The 18,915-nt window shown below is 42.7% G+C and overlaps 1 protein-coding gene across 1 annotated transcript in view; it reads right to left on the bottom strand.

Annotated features, from left to right (window-relative positions):
- Window positions 1-3,251: 3,251 nt before the first annotated feature.
- The window catches only part of hs6st1b (heparan sulfate 6-O-sulfotransferase 1b), a 100,449-nt gene continuing 84,785 nt past the window's right edge, over window positions 3,252-18,915 (bottom strand). The window contains exon 2 of the mRNA XM_046292871.1: window positions 3,252-6,562. Within this exon, the coding sequence (XP_046148827.1) occupies window positions 5,851-6,562 (712 nt within the window). The 3' untranslated portion in view covers window positions 3,252-5,850. The remainder of the gene's footprint in view (window positions 6,563-18,915) is intronic.

Below are 18,915 nucleotides of genomic sequence, written 5' to 3'. Positions count from 1 at the left end.
CAAGGCTTTCGACTCTGTCAATCACCACATTCGTTACGGCAGACTAAACAGCCTTGGTTTCTCAAATGACTGCCTCGCCTGGTTCACCAACTACTTCTCTGATAGAGTTCAGTGTGTCAAATCGGAGGGTCTGTTGTCTGGACCTCTGGTAGTCTCTATGGGGGTGCCACAGGGTTCAATTATCGGGCCGACTCTCTTCTCTGTATACATCAATTTTGTTGCTCTTGCTGCTGGTGATTCTCTGATCCACCTCTACTACTTCTTTGGACACTGTGTTAACTAACCTCCAGACGAGCTTCAATGCCATTCAAATCTTCTTACGTTGCCTCCAACTGCTCTTAAATGCAAGTAAAACTAAATGCATGCTCTTCTCTGCCAGCATCTCTACTCTGGACGGTTCTGGCTTAGAATATGTGGAGGATAACTACAAATACCTAGGTGTCTTGTTAGACTGTAAACTCTCCTTCCATACTCACATTAAGCATCTCCAATCCAAAATTAAATCTAGAATTGGGTTCCGACTTTGCAGCAAAGCATTCTTCACTCATGCTGCCAACATACCCTCGTAAAATTGACCATCCTACCGATCTTCAACTTCGGTGATGTAATTTACAAAATAGCCTCCAACACTCTACTCAACAAATTGGATGCAGTCTATCACAGTGCCATCTGTTTTGTCACCAAAGCCACACATACTACCCACCATTGCGACCTGTACGCTCTCGTTGGCTGGCCCTCGCTTCATACTCGTCGCCACACCCACTGGCTCAAGGTCATCTACAAGTCTCTGCCAGGTAAATCCCCGCCTTATCTCAGCTCACTGGTCACAATAGCAGCACCCACCCATAGCACGGGCTCCAGCAGGTATATCTAACTGGTCACCCCCAAAGCCAATTCTTCCTTTGGCCGCCTCTTCGTCCAGTTCTCTGCTGCCAATGACTGGAACGAACTGCAAAAATGACTGAAGCTGGAGACTCATATCTCCCTCACTAGCATTAAGCACCAGCTGTCATAGCAGCTCACAGATCACTGCACCCGTACGTAGCCCATCTGTAAAATAGGCCATCCAAGTACCTCATCCCAATACTGTATTTATTTATATTACTCCTTTGCACCCTAGTATCTCTACTTGCACATTAATCTTCTGCACATCAATCACTCCAGGGTTTAATTGGGATATTGTAATTACTTCGCCACCATGGCCTATTTATTGCCTTACCTCCCTGATCTTACCTCATTTGCACACACCGTATATAGATTTTTTTCTACTGTATTATTGACTGTATGTTTGTTTATTCCATGTGTAACTTTGCTTTATTCTTGGCCAGGTTGCAGTTGTAAATGAGACCTTGTTCTCAAATAGCCTATCTGGTTAAATAAAGGTGAACTAAATAACAGGGCTAGAACAGATTTGGATATGATTCCCTTTGATGTTGAGTATCTGCTCACAAAGATATTTTCACCGTCAGAGTAGAAAGACTGAAGAGCTTTTGTGAGTTTGTTGGCCAGGAGTACCATAACATTTTAGTACACCACAATGTTCGCTGGCTGTCCATGCTCCCTGCTCTAGAAAGAGTGCTGAAAATGTATGTGCCATTGAAATCCTTCTTTCTTTCTGAAGACAAATGCCGTGTTGTCCTGTGAACAATGTTCGAAGATCCACTGACTGAACTTTGGCAGGCCTTTGTCCCTGGAAACGTGACTGTATTCAGTAACACGATCAAGATGCTTGGAGGCCAGGACCACTGTGCTGTGGAGTCCGCTGCAATTCTGAAAAACGTTGTGGCAAAATTGACTGCAAGACGTGATGACATCTTCATTCCAGTTTTGGTCAGAGGACTTCTGAGAGAGCTGGAGACATGTCTAAAGAGGGCTTTCTCAAAACATCCCAATCATTCTTCACTACGGCTGTGAACTACTTGCAAGAATGGGGGTAAAGCACACAGATCATCTAAAATATTTACATTGTCTCCTTTTAAAAAGGCAACCTCTACATGAAGAGATCCAGAAGGCAGCAGTCACACTGCAGGAAAAATGCCCCAGTGTGACCATCAATGAAGATGCATTGTGTGACGAGGTTACTGGCCTGCAAGAGTTCCTAAAGGGGGGATCGCTGGAAGAATGGAAAACATATGGAGACAATGCTTAGTCAGAGATGGAGCACGGTGGTTACCCACTTCAAAGAGAATGACATCCCACACACTAACCTGGCTAGATTAGCTTCTGTTGTCATGTGCTTACCTGGAGGTAATGCACCAGTCGAGAGAGTGTTCTCCCAAATTAATGCTCTATGGACAGCAGCAAGAAATAGGTTCACTGTTCCTACCATCAAGGCTGTGCTTATTGTGAAGACAAACTTCAACCTCCCCTGCCAGGAGTTCATGGAGAAGCTGGCCAAAGACACAACAATCCTGAAGAAAATACATTCTTTTGAGAAATATACAGATTAGGTTGGTATAAGTATATTATGTAGTTACCAATCTCATCAGCATCTTATTTCTTTATGATGTTGTTAAGTATTTCACGTAGACTATTGTCTGTTCTTTCAATTTTGCTCATGTTCTCTTCTGCTCTTATTGTGGCAGGACCACTGAATGGCTGTTCAGATCGGACAGTTCTGTCTTGTCTATAGTGTTTCTGTAGTATAGTTGTTTTCTTTGCCTATCACAATGTGCCTGTTAGACTAAATATATGAAACCGGAATTGTCCCCCTTTTTTATTTAATAGATAATAGCATTGGATATTTTAATTATATATTGACCGCCGAACTGGAAATGTCCCTGGTTTTCATATCAGAAATCTGGTCACTTTATTTTTAGGATTCAAAGTTTTGAGATAAAAATGATTTAATTAAAAAGTCACAAGAGGGCTATTGCAAGAACCTAGTTACGATAATTTTCCAGTTAATATCCATTGCCAGTTTTCAGAATTTAAACACTTTTTTGGAGTTTGAAATTGGCATCCGACATGGAAATTAATAACATTTGAAGTATTCAAAAAAATGATTTTTTTTCTTATAAAAAATCCCCTAAAAAGGTACATTTTAAGCTCAAATAATGCAAAAAAAAAAATGTAATTAAAAAGTTTCCCAGACAGACAAGGATTGTCCTGACTTTCAAGAATCCCTGAGCTAATTTCCTGCTATTATACATTTTGCCATTAGGTTAAGAGAAAGTAATTTTAAAGCTAACTTCCTGTAATAAAAACAATTATGCAAACAGGACAAAAAACAATGAGGAATAAGACTCAAATACAAAGAAATATCTTTTTTATTTTTATTGTTGAATAGAAGATCCAATCCGCTTGAAGAACAGAAATACGCACAGCAATAATACAATATGGGTAAAACCAGACCACAGCCCATGTAGAAATGTCCCACTTCACTAAATTCTCTTGTTCTCTCATTCTTTTGCTTTCTCTTTATCTCACACGACTGCACGTACACACATACACTTCATTCTGTAACGATTTGTCTAAACCCATAGCTTCGTAATCCATCTTCCCCAAAGCTATCTTTCTCAAATAAGATAAAAATACTTTGCATTAGAGAAGTCTCCTGCTACCAATCATTATACCTCCGCTCCGGAGAGGATTGGACATAATGTAAGTAGTCGTCACTAAAACAAACATTCTGTTCTTGATGAAAAGACAGTCATTCGCAGGATCTGCACACACTGGTCCAAATTTCCTTAATAATAATGCATTAGCATCTTAACACTCCCCAAGCAATTAGTCTTGGGTCTGTTTTTAGTACTGGCTATGCCTGTGGGACTACAGTTTGTTGTTGGATGGGGGACTTTGGTAATTTGAAATATGATAGTTGTGAAGGCTCCATATACACCAGTATTGATTGATGAGGGTTATATCATGTCCAGACACATTCTGTTAGAATGTTAATTAAACACAGTTTACCAGGGGATCATCATATTTCAGTTTACAAAGAAAATGTATTATTAACAAAAAAAAGAGCTTATGGTTGACAAGTGGCTGTGCATTCTTCACCTCTTTAATATGGAACCTGATGCACTTTATTTTACATTGTTTTATAATGCCCCAACAGATGCACATCGAGGAGCATGGCAAACTCAATGGATAATCCATCCATTTCACCCGTTTAAGTTCTGGTTTTAGGTGACACATTTGATCCCAATCAGAAGGAAATGAATTGAGCATGAAAGCTCAGAAACAAATGGACGCGCACACACACACACTTACAATACACACACTTACACACATGCACACACTCACAGAAGTTTTATTTTGTACAAGTAATAATAAGACAGTGTTTCCTGTTTCCCCTTCAGTGCGAGACCTTCGGTCGGTCTCCTGTTGAGCATCAAGTGTTGTATGGAGGTTGTGGTCAGAAAGGTTCCTGGACAACCTTTGCCAAATATTTCATTCAATTCTGTACATCTCCTTTAGTGTACAGATCACAGTACAACGGACAAATGAAAATACATCGGAACCAAAGGAACTGGCCTCTTCACACGACATTGACAAAATGGTAAAAACATACAGGTGTAAAAAAAACAAAAAAACACTATGCATCATTTCTATTAAGATAAACTCTCAAGCTCTAAACTTTGATTGCAAATGTTAGTAACCTTTCAGCAAATGGATGAGTATGTTATGATTTTTTTTTAAGTCACCATCATGACTTTTATAACTTACAAGTGTCAAACTGTATTTCAAGCCGAGCCAAATAGTCTCTCACATTGGAAAAATATGTATTTCAAATGATCAGAAAGCAATGTTAATAAATAAAAAGATGGCTCTTCGGAAATGTCCAGTACAGGTAATCTCCCATCTCACTGCTTTGTAATTCCTTACAACAACATATTAAGCACATATGTTATTCTGATGGGCCAAGACATAGAAAGGAAAGTAAAACAAGTCTGTTTACTTTGTAAAGGAATTATCCATCGTTTTTCTTTTGCTCCATTGGGAATCAGAGTAGAGACAGTTGTTGCTCCGAGAACTCCAGAGGATGACTCAGGTTTATCATGGACTTCCAATCACAAAGCCCCGTGACTCAGGTTTATCATGGGCTTCCAATCACAAAGCCCCGTGACTCAGGTTTATCATGGGCTTCCAATCACAAACCCCCATGACTCCGGTTTATCATGGGCTTCCAATCACAAACCTCCATGACTCCGGTTTATCATGGGCTTCCAATCACAAACCCCCATGACTCAGGTTTATCATGGGTTTCCAATCACAAAGCCCCGTGACTCAGGTTTATAATGGGCTTCCAATCACAAAGCCCCGTGACTCAGGTTTATCATGGGCTTCCAATCACAAAGCCCCGTGACTCAGGTTTATCATGGGCTTCCAATCACAAAGCCCCGTGACTCAGGTTTATCATGGGCTTCCAATCACAAAGCCCCGTGACTCAGGTTTATCATGGGCTTCCAATCACAAAGCCCCGTGACTCAGGTTTATCATGGGCTTCCAATCACAAAGCCCCGTGACTCAGGTTTATCATGGGCTTCCAATCACAAAGCCCCGTGACTCAGGTTTATCATGGGCTTCCAATCACAAAGCCCCGTGACTCAGGTGTATCATGGGCTCCCAATCAAAGATCTGACCTCTCCACATAGTCCAAGAAGACCAGAAGGACTATGTCATCCAGTAGCGGGAAGTGATATCATCTGGTTCGCAACCCACAGCTCGCATCATGCAAAGTCTGTAGGTAAGCCACTGCAGCACCCAACCCTCTGCAACTTTCTTCCTCTCGAGCCATAAGTGCCAAATTTCACCTTTCCTAAACATTCACTCTGATGCAACCTCACCATACCAGACAATGGGGAGATCAGGATAGTGGGTGGTGGTGGTGGGATGGGATAGGGGCTACCACCTGTTAATTATGTGGTTCATGTAGTCCTCTGTGGGCAGCCTGGCTGTCCCCTCGCCCCCCACACCACCCTCCTCTCTGAGTAAATCACGGGGGTCCAGCCCGTGACTCCGAAGTGCCAAGCGGTGCGCCCGTCTCTCCAGCTGCCGAGTGTACTGGTAGCGCTGCTGGAAGAGGTCGCGGGCGTAGTCGTACAGCTGCATGTCCAGGTCGTTGAGCTCCTCGATGCGCGCCACCGTGTCGTTGTCCAAGTCCACTCCGGCCGCCCGCGTGCTGTTGTACTGCACAAAAGGCCGGATGAAGCGCAGTCGGAAGGTGCGCTCGAACAGGAACTGCGTCTTGCGCTGATACTCCGTCAGACCGAAGAAGGCCATGTCGCGCAGGTTCTTCTTGGCCGACTCGAGGAGAAGTTGCGAGCGCCGCTTATCGGGCACCGTGGAGAGGTTGTAGCAGCCCACCAGGCTGAGGTCGGCGAGCATGCGCACCTGCCGGTTGTTGGCCAGGTTGTAGGGGCAGTCCATGAACTGTTGCAGGGTGCAGCCGGACCAGTCCGTACCCTCGTAGCAGGGAGGCAGCTCCTCGGGTGTAGGTGTGCGCCCATCGCACATGTGGAGGGACGTCTTCCAGGTGGCGCCGCGCTGCACGTGGCGCCACTCACTCAGGTAGCGTGACACAGGGTCCCTCAGCAGGGTGATGTAGTAGAACTTCCTGCAAAACACAACAGAGGAAAACCACTTCATGAAAATATCAATACAGTGATGTCATACAAAAACATAAATGACTGATGACTGACCATGTTAGCACGATCAAATCTAGTTTTGCTAGCTCTTCTCAACATGAGATGAACTATGGAAGCCTTGAAGGATCAACAGTGACCACATAAGATCTCCGTAAGCATTCTACAGACCACTTGAAGTTTTGTCAAAGACTGAAGTGAATTGTGAAGCGCACACCTGTGAAATATATAGTATAAATATACTCTATGGGGGAAAAAGACAATGGAGAATCAGGGGTACTTTGTGTGTCATCACAAATCACTGCTGTGAATGTTGATATTGACGAGGTTTTGATATATTGGGGACATTATCGTTGGCGCTTAACCGGATCGTGGCTAACATTCCAGACCTCAAGGATTACGGTGGGGTCCAGACCAGAGACCTGGATTGAAGCGCACCTTGGAACATAATCATCCCCAGAGAGAAAAAAACATTCCTCTGCATCCGTGTAATCAGAAATACCTGTCGTGTAAAGAGGCCTGACCTCGCCGTGTTATTCTACTGCACCGCAGCCAGGCAACGGGAAATGCATTCCAGCTCCAGGGGACAGTGAACGTATGGATTTCTGTTGGCCAACCATGACCTCACCATCCATACCCCCGCCTGCATAACTGTATTCCCCGTTACATACCAGATGAACAAACCCCTTTAGTATTCCAAACATTAGACTCCACTGTCTGGCTTGTACATTGAAATTTAATCTGACTGTGGAAACAGCAGAGGGTCATTGCTTTTTCAAAACAGATCCTGGTAATGTGATTTTAGTTGAGTTGAGTTAGAGAGCCGGAAAGAGGGTCCGGTAATGATCCCTACACTCTTATGTCCATTGGCGGGGTCATAACACAACCTTTAAACAGAGACAGTGGGGACAGTGACGCCAAGTGAAATTCAAATCAACAGTAGAGCCAACCGCTTCTTTGTTTCCACCCCTGGCTGAATTTTGAGAGAGACAGTGAGGCAACAAGGCAGCCATTTTGTGCCAGGTAACTGAGATGGGGAGAAGAGGGGCCCCTTTTTTATTTTCCCTCCACTCTGAGTCATTTTGACAGGTGCAGGTCAAAAGGTGAGACTAATAGCTTTTTCCATCCCTTCAGGTCTTTGAAGAGTTACTCTGGGACAATTACTCTTCTTATTGTCTCTCAGTGTCCAGTCACGCCCACCCCTGTCAAGTATCAGTGTAGTAGTCTTGGTTCAAGACTTCCAGTTTGGAATTCTAGGCCTTTGGGGTATTCGGGAATCTCAGGAAACAAGTGGAAATTCCAGGGTATTTGACTGCATTAGCAAATGATTGTGTAACTAGAGGCATTTGGGTGTGGAAAAGATGACATTCCCATGTTGGGAAACACAAGAACTGTTTACTTAGTTTAAAGTAGTTCATTCCCTTTAGCATAGAGATGCACAAAACAAAAGCCTCTAAAGTTAAAGTAGCATTCAGCATCCTACCTCACGTCCCTGCCAGGCCCCCTGCTATGACTAGAGAATATAGGAGAGGGAACTAACACGAGGGGGAAAATAAGAGCAGTTTTTTGATGAATAGCTGAGCTGGATTGGGGAGAAGTGAAGTCTGGAGGTGGGTTACATGTGGGAGTCCTGATCTCATTACAAATTAGTGCTCCGCTCAGTCAACATTGCAAGCGAGTTGGAGAGTACGACACGGCAGGATCCCCCTCTGGGGGGGCCTTCACTACACCAGCACACCTGACAGAATGAGATATGATGGGTAGAGCGGGGGAGAGCGTGAGAGAGGGAGGGGGAGAACGTGAGAGAGGGAGTGGGAGAGAACGTGAGAGAGGGAGTGGGGGTGAGAGAGGGAGGGGGAGAACGTGAGAGAGGGAGTGGGAGAGAACGTGAGAGAGGGAGTGGGGGGGTGAGAAAGGGAGTGGGGAGAATGTGAGAGAGGGAGTGGGGGAGAACGTGAGAGAGGGAGTGGGGGAGAACGTGAGAGAGGGAGTGGGGAGAACATGAGAGAGGGAGTGGGGGAGAACGTGAGAGAGGGAGTGGGGAGAACGTGAGAGAGGGAGTGGGGGAGAATGTGAGAGAGGGAGTGGGGGAGAACGTGAGAAAGGGAGTGGGGGAGAACGTGAGAGAGGGAGTGGGGGAAAACGTGAGAGAGGGAGTGGTGGGTGAGAGAGGGAGTGGGGGAGAACGTGAGAGAGGGAGTGGGGGAGAACGTGAGAGAGGGAGTGGGGGAGAACGTGAGAGAGGGAGTGGGGGAGAATGTGAGAGAGGGAGTGGGGGAGAACGTGAGAGAGGGAGTGGGGGAGAACGTGAGAGAGGGAGTGGGGGAGAATGTGAGAGAGGGAGTGGGGGAGAATGTGAGAGAGGGAGTGGGGGAGAACGTGAGAGAGGGAGTGGGGGAGAATGTGAGAGAGGGAGTGGGGGAGAACGTGAGAAAGGGAGTGGGGGAGAATGTGAGTGAGGGAGTGGGGGAGAACATGAGAGAGGGAGTGGGGGAGAACGTGAGAGAGGGAGTGGGGGAAAACGTGAGAGAGGAAGTGGGGGAAAACGTGAGAGAGGAAGTGGTGGGTGAGAGAGGGAGTGGGGGAGAATGTGAGTGAGGGAGTGGGGGAGAACATGAGAGAGGGAGTGGGGGAGAACGTGAGAGAGGGAGTGGGGGAAAACGTGAGAGAGGAAGTGGTGGGTGAGAGAGGGAGTGGGGGAGAACGTGAGAGAGGGAGTGGGGAGGTGAGAAAGGGAGTGGGGGAGAACGTGAGAGAGGGAGTGGGGGGGGGGGTGAGAGAGGGAGTGGTGTGGGGTGAGGGAGGGAGTGGGGGAGAACGTGAGAGAGGGAGTGGGGGGTGAGAGAGGGAGAACATGAGAGGGAGTGGTGGGGGGTGAGAGAAGGAGAACATGAGAGAGGGAGTGGGAAGGGGTGAGAGAGGGAGAACATGAGAGAGTGAGTGGGTGGGATGAGAGAGGGAGAACGTGAGAGAGGGAGTGGGGGGTGAGAGAGGGAGAACATGAGAGAGGGAGTGGGGGGTGAGAGAGGGAGAACGTGAGAGAGGGAGTGGGGAGGGGTGAGAGAGGGAGAACATGAGAGAGTGAGTGGGTGGGGTGAGAGAGGGAGAATGTGAGAGAGGGAGTGGGGGGTGAGAGAGGGAGAACGTGAGAGAGGGAGTGGGGGGTGAGAGAGGGAGAACGTGGGAGAGGGAGTGGGGAGGGGTGAGAGAGGGAGTGGGGAGAGAGGGAGTGGGGGTGAGAGAGGGAGTGGGGGGAGGGGTGAGAAAGGGAGTGGGGGGGTGAAAGAGAGCGAGCTTCCTGACCCAGCCTAGCATAGAGCGGCTCTGTTACAAAGCTGACAAGATGGATGCAGCCTGCTAATACACCCATCCATTATAATACTAGGAGTTTCTCTTGGTGTCTGATCCCTTTTTCTCTAAGAGTTTTCACTAAACACAAAGCTGTTGTATTTGAGTGTGTGTGTGTCTCTCTATCTCTTGCACACACACACACGCACACGCACACACACACACACACACACACACACACACACACACACACACACACACACACACACACACACACACACACACACACACACACACACACACACGCTCTAAATTCACTCAGGGGACACACACACACGGCAACTCTGCACCACTGTTGATGGATGGGCCCCACACTGGCAGAATGTATCAGCCGGAAATGCTGACTGTGCTGTTCTAATGGGATAGCAATAACGATCACAATTTTCCAAGAGATTGTTATAGCAAAAACATGACAGCGGCTCACAAGATGAGTTTTAAACACAGAACAGGGAGTATTAACCACACAACCGCCAGCCCAGGTAGCCCAGCCATCACAGCACCTGTATACAGCACAGCACTAGTTAGGAGGATGCCATTCATAACGATGCCACTTGATTGACATCTCATTCATTTAGCAGACGCTCTTATCCAGAGCGACTTACAGGAGCAATAAGTGCCTCGCTCCAGGGCACAGATTTTTCACCTAGCCAGCTGGGGGATTCGAACCAGTGACCATTCGGTTACTGGCCCAACGCTCTTAACCACGGGGCTACCTGACACCCCAACTGGCGGTATTCAAAAAATGTCACGTTGAATCTCTGAGAACATGTATTAATTAGTTATACAGTAATTGTTAACAACAAAGAGGTAACGTTCGCTTAGCATTAAGAGCGTTGGAATGCCGCTGGTTCGAATCCCTGAGTTGCCTGAGTTTAATGGGGCGGCAGCGTAGCCTAGTGGTTAGAGCGTTGGACTAGTAACTGGAAGGTTGTGAGTTCAAACCCCCGAGCTGACAAGGTACAAATCTGTCGTTCTGCCCCTGAACAGGCAGTTAACCCACTGTTCCCAGGCCGTCATTGAAAATAAGAATATGTTCTTAACTGACTTGCCTGGTTAAATAAAGGTAAAATAAAATTGTCAATGAATTCACATACAGGGACAGATTTGGTTTAAAAGGCTTCCTGAGTCAGTGAGTGCTGAAATATATTCATCCCTAACCTTAACCCAGTTGTTGCATATCAACAGAGGGCAGGTGATAGATTTAGCATCTGCAGAATATATTTAGGGGACTATTTTCTTCAACACTATTAGTGGATTTGGTTATTTCAGCCACACTCGTTGCTCACAGGTGTATAACATCGAGCACACAGCCATGCAATCTCCATAGACAAACATTGGCAGTAAAATGGGCCGTACTTGAAGGGTTCAGTGACTTTCAACGTGCACTGTCATAGGATGCCATCTTTCCATCAAGACAGTTGGTCAAATTTCTACCCTTCTAGAGCTGCCCCGGTCAACTAAGTGCTGTGGAAACTTCCAGGAGCAACAACGGCTCAGCCGCGAAGTGGTAGGCCACACAAGCTCAGAAAGGGATCGCTGACTGCTGAAGCGCGTAGCGTGTAAAAATAGTCTGTCCTCGGGTGCAACACTCACTGCTGAGTTCTTAACTACCTCTGAACAAGAACTGTGCGTCGGAAGCTTCATGAAATGGGTTTCCATGGCCGAGCAGCCGCACACAAGACTAAGATCACCATGATGCTAACCGTCGGCTGGAGTGGTGTAAAGCTTGCCGCCATTGGACTCTGGAGCAGTGGAAACATGTTCTCTAGAGTGATGAATCACACCAACTGGATGGATGAATCTGGGTTTGGGGGATGCAAGGAGAACGCTACCTGCCCCAATGCATATTTCCAACCGTAAAGTTTGGTGGAGGGGGAATAATGGCGTGGGGCTGTTTTTCATGGTTCGGGCCCTTTAGTTCCAGTGAAGGGAAATCTTAAAGCTACAGCATACAATGACATTCTAGACGATTCTGTGCTTCCTACTTTGTGGCAAGGCCCTTTCCTGTTTCAGTATGACAATGCCCCTGTGCACAAAGAGAGGTCCATACAGAAATGATTTGTCGAGATCGACAATCCTCTAACTAACAGACAATCCTCTAACTAACAGACAATCCTCTAACAGACAATCCTCTAACTAACAGACAATCCTCTAACAGACAATCCTCTAACAGACAATCCTCTAACTAACAGACAATCCTCTAACTAACAGATAATCCTCTAACAGACAATCCTCTAACTAACAGACAATCCTCTAACTAACAGACAATCCTCGAACTAACAGACAATCCTCTAACTAACAGACAATCCTCTAACAGACAATCCTCTAACTAACAGACAATCCTCTAACTAACAGACAATCCTCTAACAGACAATCCTCTAACTAACAGACAATCCTCTAACTAACAGACAATCCTCTAACTAACAGACAATCCTCTAACTAACAGACAATCCTCTAACAGACAATCCTCTAACTAACAGACAATCCTCTAACTAACAGACAATCCTCTAACAGACAATCCTCTAACTAACAGACAATCCTCTAACTAACAGACAATCCTCTAACAGACAATCCTCTAACTAACAGACAATCCTCTAACAGACAATCCTCTAACTAACAGACAATCCTCTAACTAACAGACAATCCTCTAACTAACAGACAATCCTCTAACTAACAGACAATCCTCTAACTAACAGACAATCCTCTAACAGACAATCCTCTAACTAACAGACAATCCTCTAATTAACAGACAATCCTCTAACTAACAGACAATCCTCTAACTAACAGACAATCCTCTAACTAACAGACAATCCTCTATCCAACAGACAATCTTCTAACTAACAGACAATCCTCTAACAGACAATCCTCTAACAGACACTCCTCTAACTAACAGACAATCCTCTAACTAACAGACAATCCTCTAACAGACACTCCTCTAACTAACAGACAATCCTCTAACTAACAGACAATCCTCTAACAGACAATCCTCTAACAAACAATCCTCTAACTAACAGACAATCCTCTAACTAACAGACAATCCTCTAACAGACACTCCTCTAACAGACACTCCTCTAACTAACAGACAATCCTCTAACTAACAGACAATCCTCTAACTAACAGACAATCCTCTAACAGACACTCCTCTAACTAACAGACAATCCTCTAACTAACAGACAATCCTCTAACTAACAGACAAACCTCTAACTAACAGACAATCCTCTAACTAACAGACAATCCTCTAACTAACAGACAATCCTCTAACTAACAGACAATCCTCTAACTAACAGACAATCCTCTAACTAACAGACACTCCTCTAACTAACAGACAATCCTCTAACTAACAGACAATCCTCTAACTAACAGACAATCCTCTAACTAACAGACACTCCTCTAACGAACAGACAATCCTCTAACTAACAGACAATCCTCTAACTAACAGACAATCCTCTAACTAACAGACAATCCTCTAACTAACAGACAATCCTCTAACTAACAGACACTCCTCTAACTAACAGACAATCCTCTAACTAACAGACAATCCTCTAACTAACAGACAATCCTCTAACTAACAGACAATCCTCTAACTAACAGACAATCCTCTAACAGACAATCCTCTAACTAAGACAATCCTCTAACAGACAATCCTCTAACTAACAGACAATCCTCTAACTAACAGACAATCCTCTAACTAACAGACAATCCTCTAACAGACAATCCTCTAACAGACAATCCTCTAACAGACAATCCTCGAACTAACAGACAATCCTCTAACTAACAGACAATCCTCTAACAGACAATCCTCTAACTAACAGACAATCCTCTAACTAACAGACAATCCTCTAACAGACAATCCTCTAACTAACAGACAATCCTCTAACTAACAGACAATCCTCTAACTAACAGACAATCCTCTAACAGACACTCCTCTAACTAACAGACAATCCTCTAACTAACAGACAATCCTCTAACTAACAGACAATCCTCTAACTAACAGACAATCCTCTAACTAACAGACAATCCTCTAACTAACAGACAATCCTCTAACTAACAGACAATCCTCTAACAGACAATCCTCTAACAGACAATCCTCTAACTAACAGACAATCCTCTAACTAACAGACAATCCTCTAACTAACAATCCTCTAACAAACAATCCTCTAACTAACAGACAATCCTCTAACAGACAATCCTCTAACAAACAATCCTCTAACAGACAATCCTCTAACTAACAGACAATCCTCTAACAAACAATCCTCTAACTAACAGACAATCCTCTAACTAACAAACAATCCTCTAACTAACAGACAATCCTCTAACAAACAATCCTCTAACTAACAGACAATCCTCTAACTAACAGACAATCCTCTAACTAACAGACAATCCTCTAACTAACAGACAATCCTCTAACAGACAATCCTCTAACTAACAGACAATCCTCTAACTAACAGACAATCCTCTAACAGACACTCCTCTAACAGACAATCCTCTAACTAACAGACAATCCTCTAACACCTCACACACACTAATTAATAAACACCATATATACACCTCACACACACTAATTAATAAACACCATCACACTACTGACCATATATACACCTCACACACTAATTAATAAACACCATATATACACCTCACACACTAATTAATAAACACCATATATACACCTCACACACTAATTAATAAACACCATATATACACCTCACGCACTAATTAATAAACACCATATATACACCTCACACACTAATTAATAAACACCATATATACACCTCACACACTAATTAATAAACACCATATATACACCTCACACACTAATTAATAAACACCATATATACACCTCACACACTAATTAATAAACACCATATATACACCTCACACACTAATTAATAAACACCATATATACACCTCACACACACTAATTAATAAACACCATCTCACTACTGACCATATATACACCTCACACACACTAATTAATAAACACCATATATACACCTCACACACACTAATTAATAAACACCATCACACTACTGACCATATATACACCTCACACACTAATTAATAAACACCATATATACACCTCACACACTAATTAATAAACACCATATATACACCTCACACACTAATTAATAAACACCATATATACACCTCACACACTAATTAATAAACACCATATATACACCTCACACACTAATTAATAAACACCATATATACACCTCACACACTAATTAATAAACACCATATATACACCTCACACACTAATTAATAAACACCATATATACACCTCACACACTAATTAATAAACACCATATATACACCTCACGCACTAATTAATAAACACCATATATACACCTCACACACTAATTAATAAACACCATATATACACCACCATATATACACCTGTGGTCCTTCTGTAGCTCAGTTGGTAGAGCATGGCGCTTGTAACGCCAGGGTAGTGGGTTCGATTCCCGGGACCACCCATACGTAGAATGTATGCACACATGACTGTAAGTCGCTTTGGATAAAAGCGTCCGCTAAATGGCATATATTATTATTATTATTATTACCTCACACACTAATTAATAAACACCATATATACACCTCACACACTAATTAATAAACACCATATATACACCTCACACACTAATTAATAAACACCATATATACACCTCACACACTAATTAAGAAACAGGTCCACCAAAAAAAGAGGGAAAATCTTTGCTTTCTTTGTTGACTTTAAAAAAGCATTTGATTCTATTTGGCACTCTTTACTGAAGTGAGGTCTGGGGGCCGCTCAATAAACTGGACTTTAAAATGTGGGACAAACATGCAATAGAAGCCCTACATGCAGAATCATGTCTGAAAATTCTACAAATCCAGAGAAATACAACAACTAATGCACGTAGGGCAGAATTGGGCCGCTTTCCAGTAGTAATGAAAATACAGAAAATATCATTAAACGTTTTTGGCTACATCTAAATTCAAGTCCAAATTCAAGTCTGCAATTTAAAGCACTTCAAACCCAAGAGCTGAGCCCAGAAATGAGCCCTCTCAGTCAGCTGGTGTTGGACCTCACCAACCAAGCTGACACCAGCACTGCTTCAAAAGAAAGAATTCCAATAAGCAAAATCATGAACCAATCAAAGGAATCATATTTACAAAACAAAACAAAATCCCAAAGCCGACTAAATTGCCGACTAAATCTGACTAAATCTGCCGACTAAATCTGAATTGCCGACTAAATCTGACCGTAAACAGAGAATATGAACTGGCTGATTCTCTAATCTGTCAGAGATACGAAGCAGTGACAGATCCTTACCAAGTACAGGCTGAGTGACCACCGATTGGCAATAGAAACCGGCAGACATAAAAAGACATGGCTACCCAAAGAGGAGCGTGTATGTGGTCACTGCATGACAGGGGAGGTAGAGACAGAGATGCACTTTCTCCTTTACTGTGAAAAATATTCCTCACAAAGAGATTCATTATTCACAGAAATGACTACATATATTCCACATTTTAACTTATTAAACCCAGAGGAAAAACTAAGAATACTCATGGGTGAAGGAGCAATGGCTCCTCTTGTAGCCAAATATGTATTTTCCTGCCATAACCTGAGGGACACTGAATAATAACATCTGCATAGTAAACAGTAACTTACTTATTATTACTATTATTGTTATTGTTATTACTATTATTATTAATATTGTTGTTAATCATTCCAAACAGTAGTGGTATGGGTAGTAGGGTGATGGTAATGATAGCAGTGTAATGATAGTAGTAGTGGTAGTAATGATGATGATAGTTGTTGTAGTGGTAGTAATGATGATGGTAGTTGTAGTAGCAGTAGTAATGATGATGGTAGTTGTTGTAGTAGTAGTGGTAGTAATGATGATGGTAGTTGTAGTAGCAGTAGTAATGATGATGGTAGTTGTAGTAGTAGTAGTAGTAGTGGTAGTAATGATGATGATAGTTGTTGTAGTGGTAGTAATGATGATGGTAGTTGTTGTAGTGGTAGTAATGATGATGGTAGTTGTTGTAGTGGTAGTAATGATGATGGTAGTTGTTGTAGTGGTAGTAATGATGATGATAGTTGTTGTAGTGGTAGTAATGATGATGGTAGTTGTTGTAGTAGTAGTGGTAGTAATGATGATGGTAGTTGTAGTAGCAGTAGTAATGATGATGGTAGTTGTAGTAGTGGTAGTAATGATGATGGTAGTTGTAGTAGCAGTAGTAATGATGATGGTAGTTGTAGTAGTAGTAGTAGTGGTAGTAATGATGATGATAGTTGTTGTAGTGGTAGTAATGATGTTGTAGTAGTAGTAGTGGTAGTAATGATGATGATAGTTGTAGTAGTGGTAATGATGATGGTAGTTGTAGTAGTAGTAGTAGTGGTAGTAATGAAGATGGTAGTTGTAGTAGTAGTAGTGGTAATGATGATGATAGTTGTAGTAGCAGTAGTAATGGTAGTAATGATGATGATAGTTGTAGTAGTAGTAGTGGTAGTATTGATGATGATAGTTGTAGTAGTAGTAGTGGTAGTATTGATGATGGTAGTTGTAGTAGTAGTAGTGATGATGGTAGTTGTAGTAGTAGTAGTGATGATGATAGTTGTAGTAGCAGTAGTAATGGTAGTAATAATGATGGTAGTTGTAGTAGTAGTAGTAGTGGTAGTATTGATGATGATAGTTGTAGTAGCAGTAGTGGTAATGATGATGGTAGTTGTAGTAGTAGTAGTAGTAGTGGTAGTAATGATGATGGTAGTAGTAGTAGTAGTAGTAGTAGTGGTAATGATGATGATAGTTGTAGTAGTAGTAGTAGTGGTAGTAATGATGATGACAGTTGTAGTAGCAGTAGTGGTAATGATGATGATAGTTGTTGTAGTAGTAGTAGTGGTAGTAATGATGATGATAGTTGTAGTAGTAGTAGTGGTAATGATGATGGTAGTTGTAGTAGTAGTAGTAGTAGTGGTAGTAATGATGATGATAGTTGTAGTAGTAGTAGTGGTAATGATGATGGTAGTTGTAGTAGTAGTAGTAGTGGTAGTAATGATGATGACGGTTGTAGTAGTGGTAATGATGATGGTAGTTGTAGTAGTAGTAGTAGTGGTAGTAATGAAGCTGATAGTTGTAGTAGTAGTAGTGGTAGTAATGATGATGATAGTTGTAGTTGTAGTAGTAGTGGTAATGATGATGGTAGTTGTAGTAGTAGTAGTGGTAATGATGATGGTAGTTGTAGTAGTAGTGGTAGTAATGATGATGATAGTTGTAGTAGCAGTAGTGGTAATGATGATGATAGTTGTAGTAGCAGTAGTAATGATGATGATAGTTGTAGTAGCAGTAGTAATGATGATGGTAGTTGTAGTAGTAGTAGTGGTAGTAATGATGATGATAGTTGTAGTAGCAGTAGTAATGATGATGGTAGTTGTAGTAGTAGTGGTAGTAATGATGATGATAGTTGTAGTAGCAGTAGTGGTAATGATGATGATAGTTGTAGTAGTAGTAGTAATGATGATGATAGTTGTAGTAGCAGTAGTAATGATGATGATAGTTGTAGTAGCAGTAGTAATGATGATGGTAGTTGTAGTAGTAGTAGTGGTAGTGGTAATGATGATGGTAGTTGTAGTAGTAGTGGTAGTAATGATGATGATAGTTGTAGTAGTAGTAGTAATGATGATGATAGTTGTAGTAGTAGTAGTGGTAATGATGATGGTAGTTGTAGTAGTAGTAGTAGTAGTAGTAGTGGTAATGATGATGGTAGTTGTAGTAGTAGTAGTAGTAGTAGTAGTGGTAGTAATGATGATGATAGTTGTAGTAGTAGTAGTGGTAATGATGATGGTAGTTGTAGTAGTAGTGGTAGTAATGATGATGATAGTTGTAGTAGTGGTAATGATGATGGTAGTTGTAGTAGTAGTAGTAGTAGTAATGAAGCTGGTAGTTGTAGTAGTAGTAGTGGTAGTAATGATGATGATAGTTGTAGT

This window comes from Oncorhynchus gorbuscha, linkage group LG12 (genome assembly GCF_021184085.1).
Source record: "Oncorhynchus gorbuscha isolate QuinsamMale2020 ecotype Even-year linkage group LG12, OgorEven_v1.0, whole genome shotgun sequence".
In the NCBI taxonomy this organism is placed as follows: Eukaryota; Metazoa; Chordata; class Actinopteri; order Salmoniformes; family Salmonidae; genus Oncorhynchus; species Oncorhynchus gorbuscha.
This window is presented reverse-complemented; position numbering and strand designations above follow the sequence as displayed.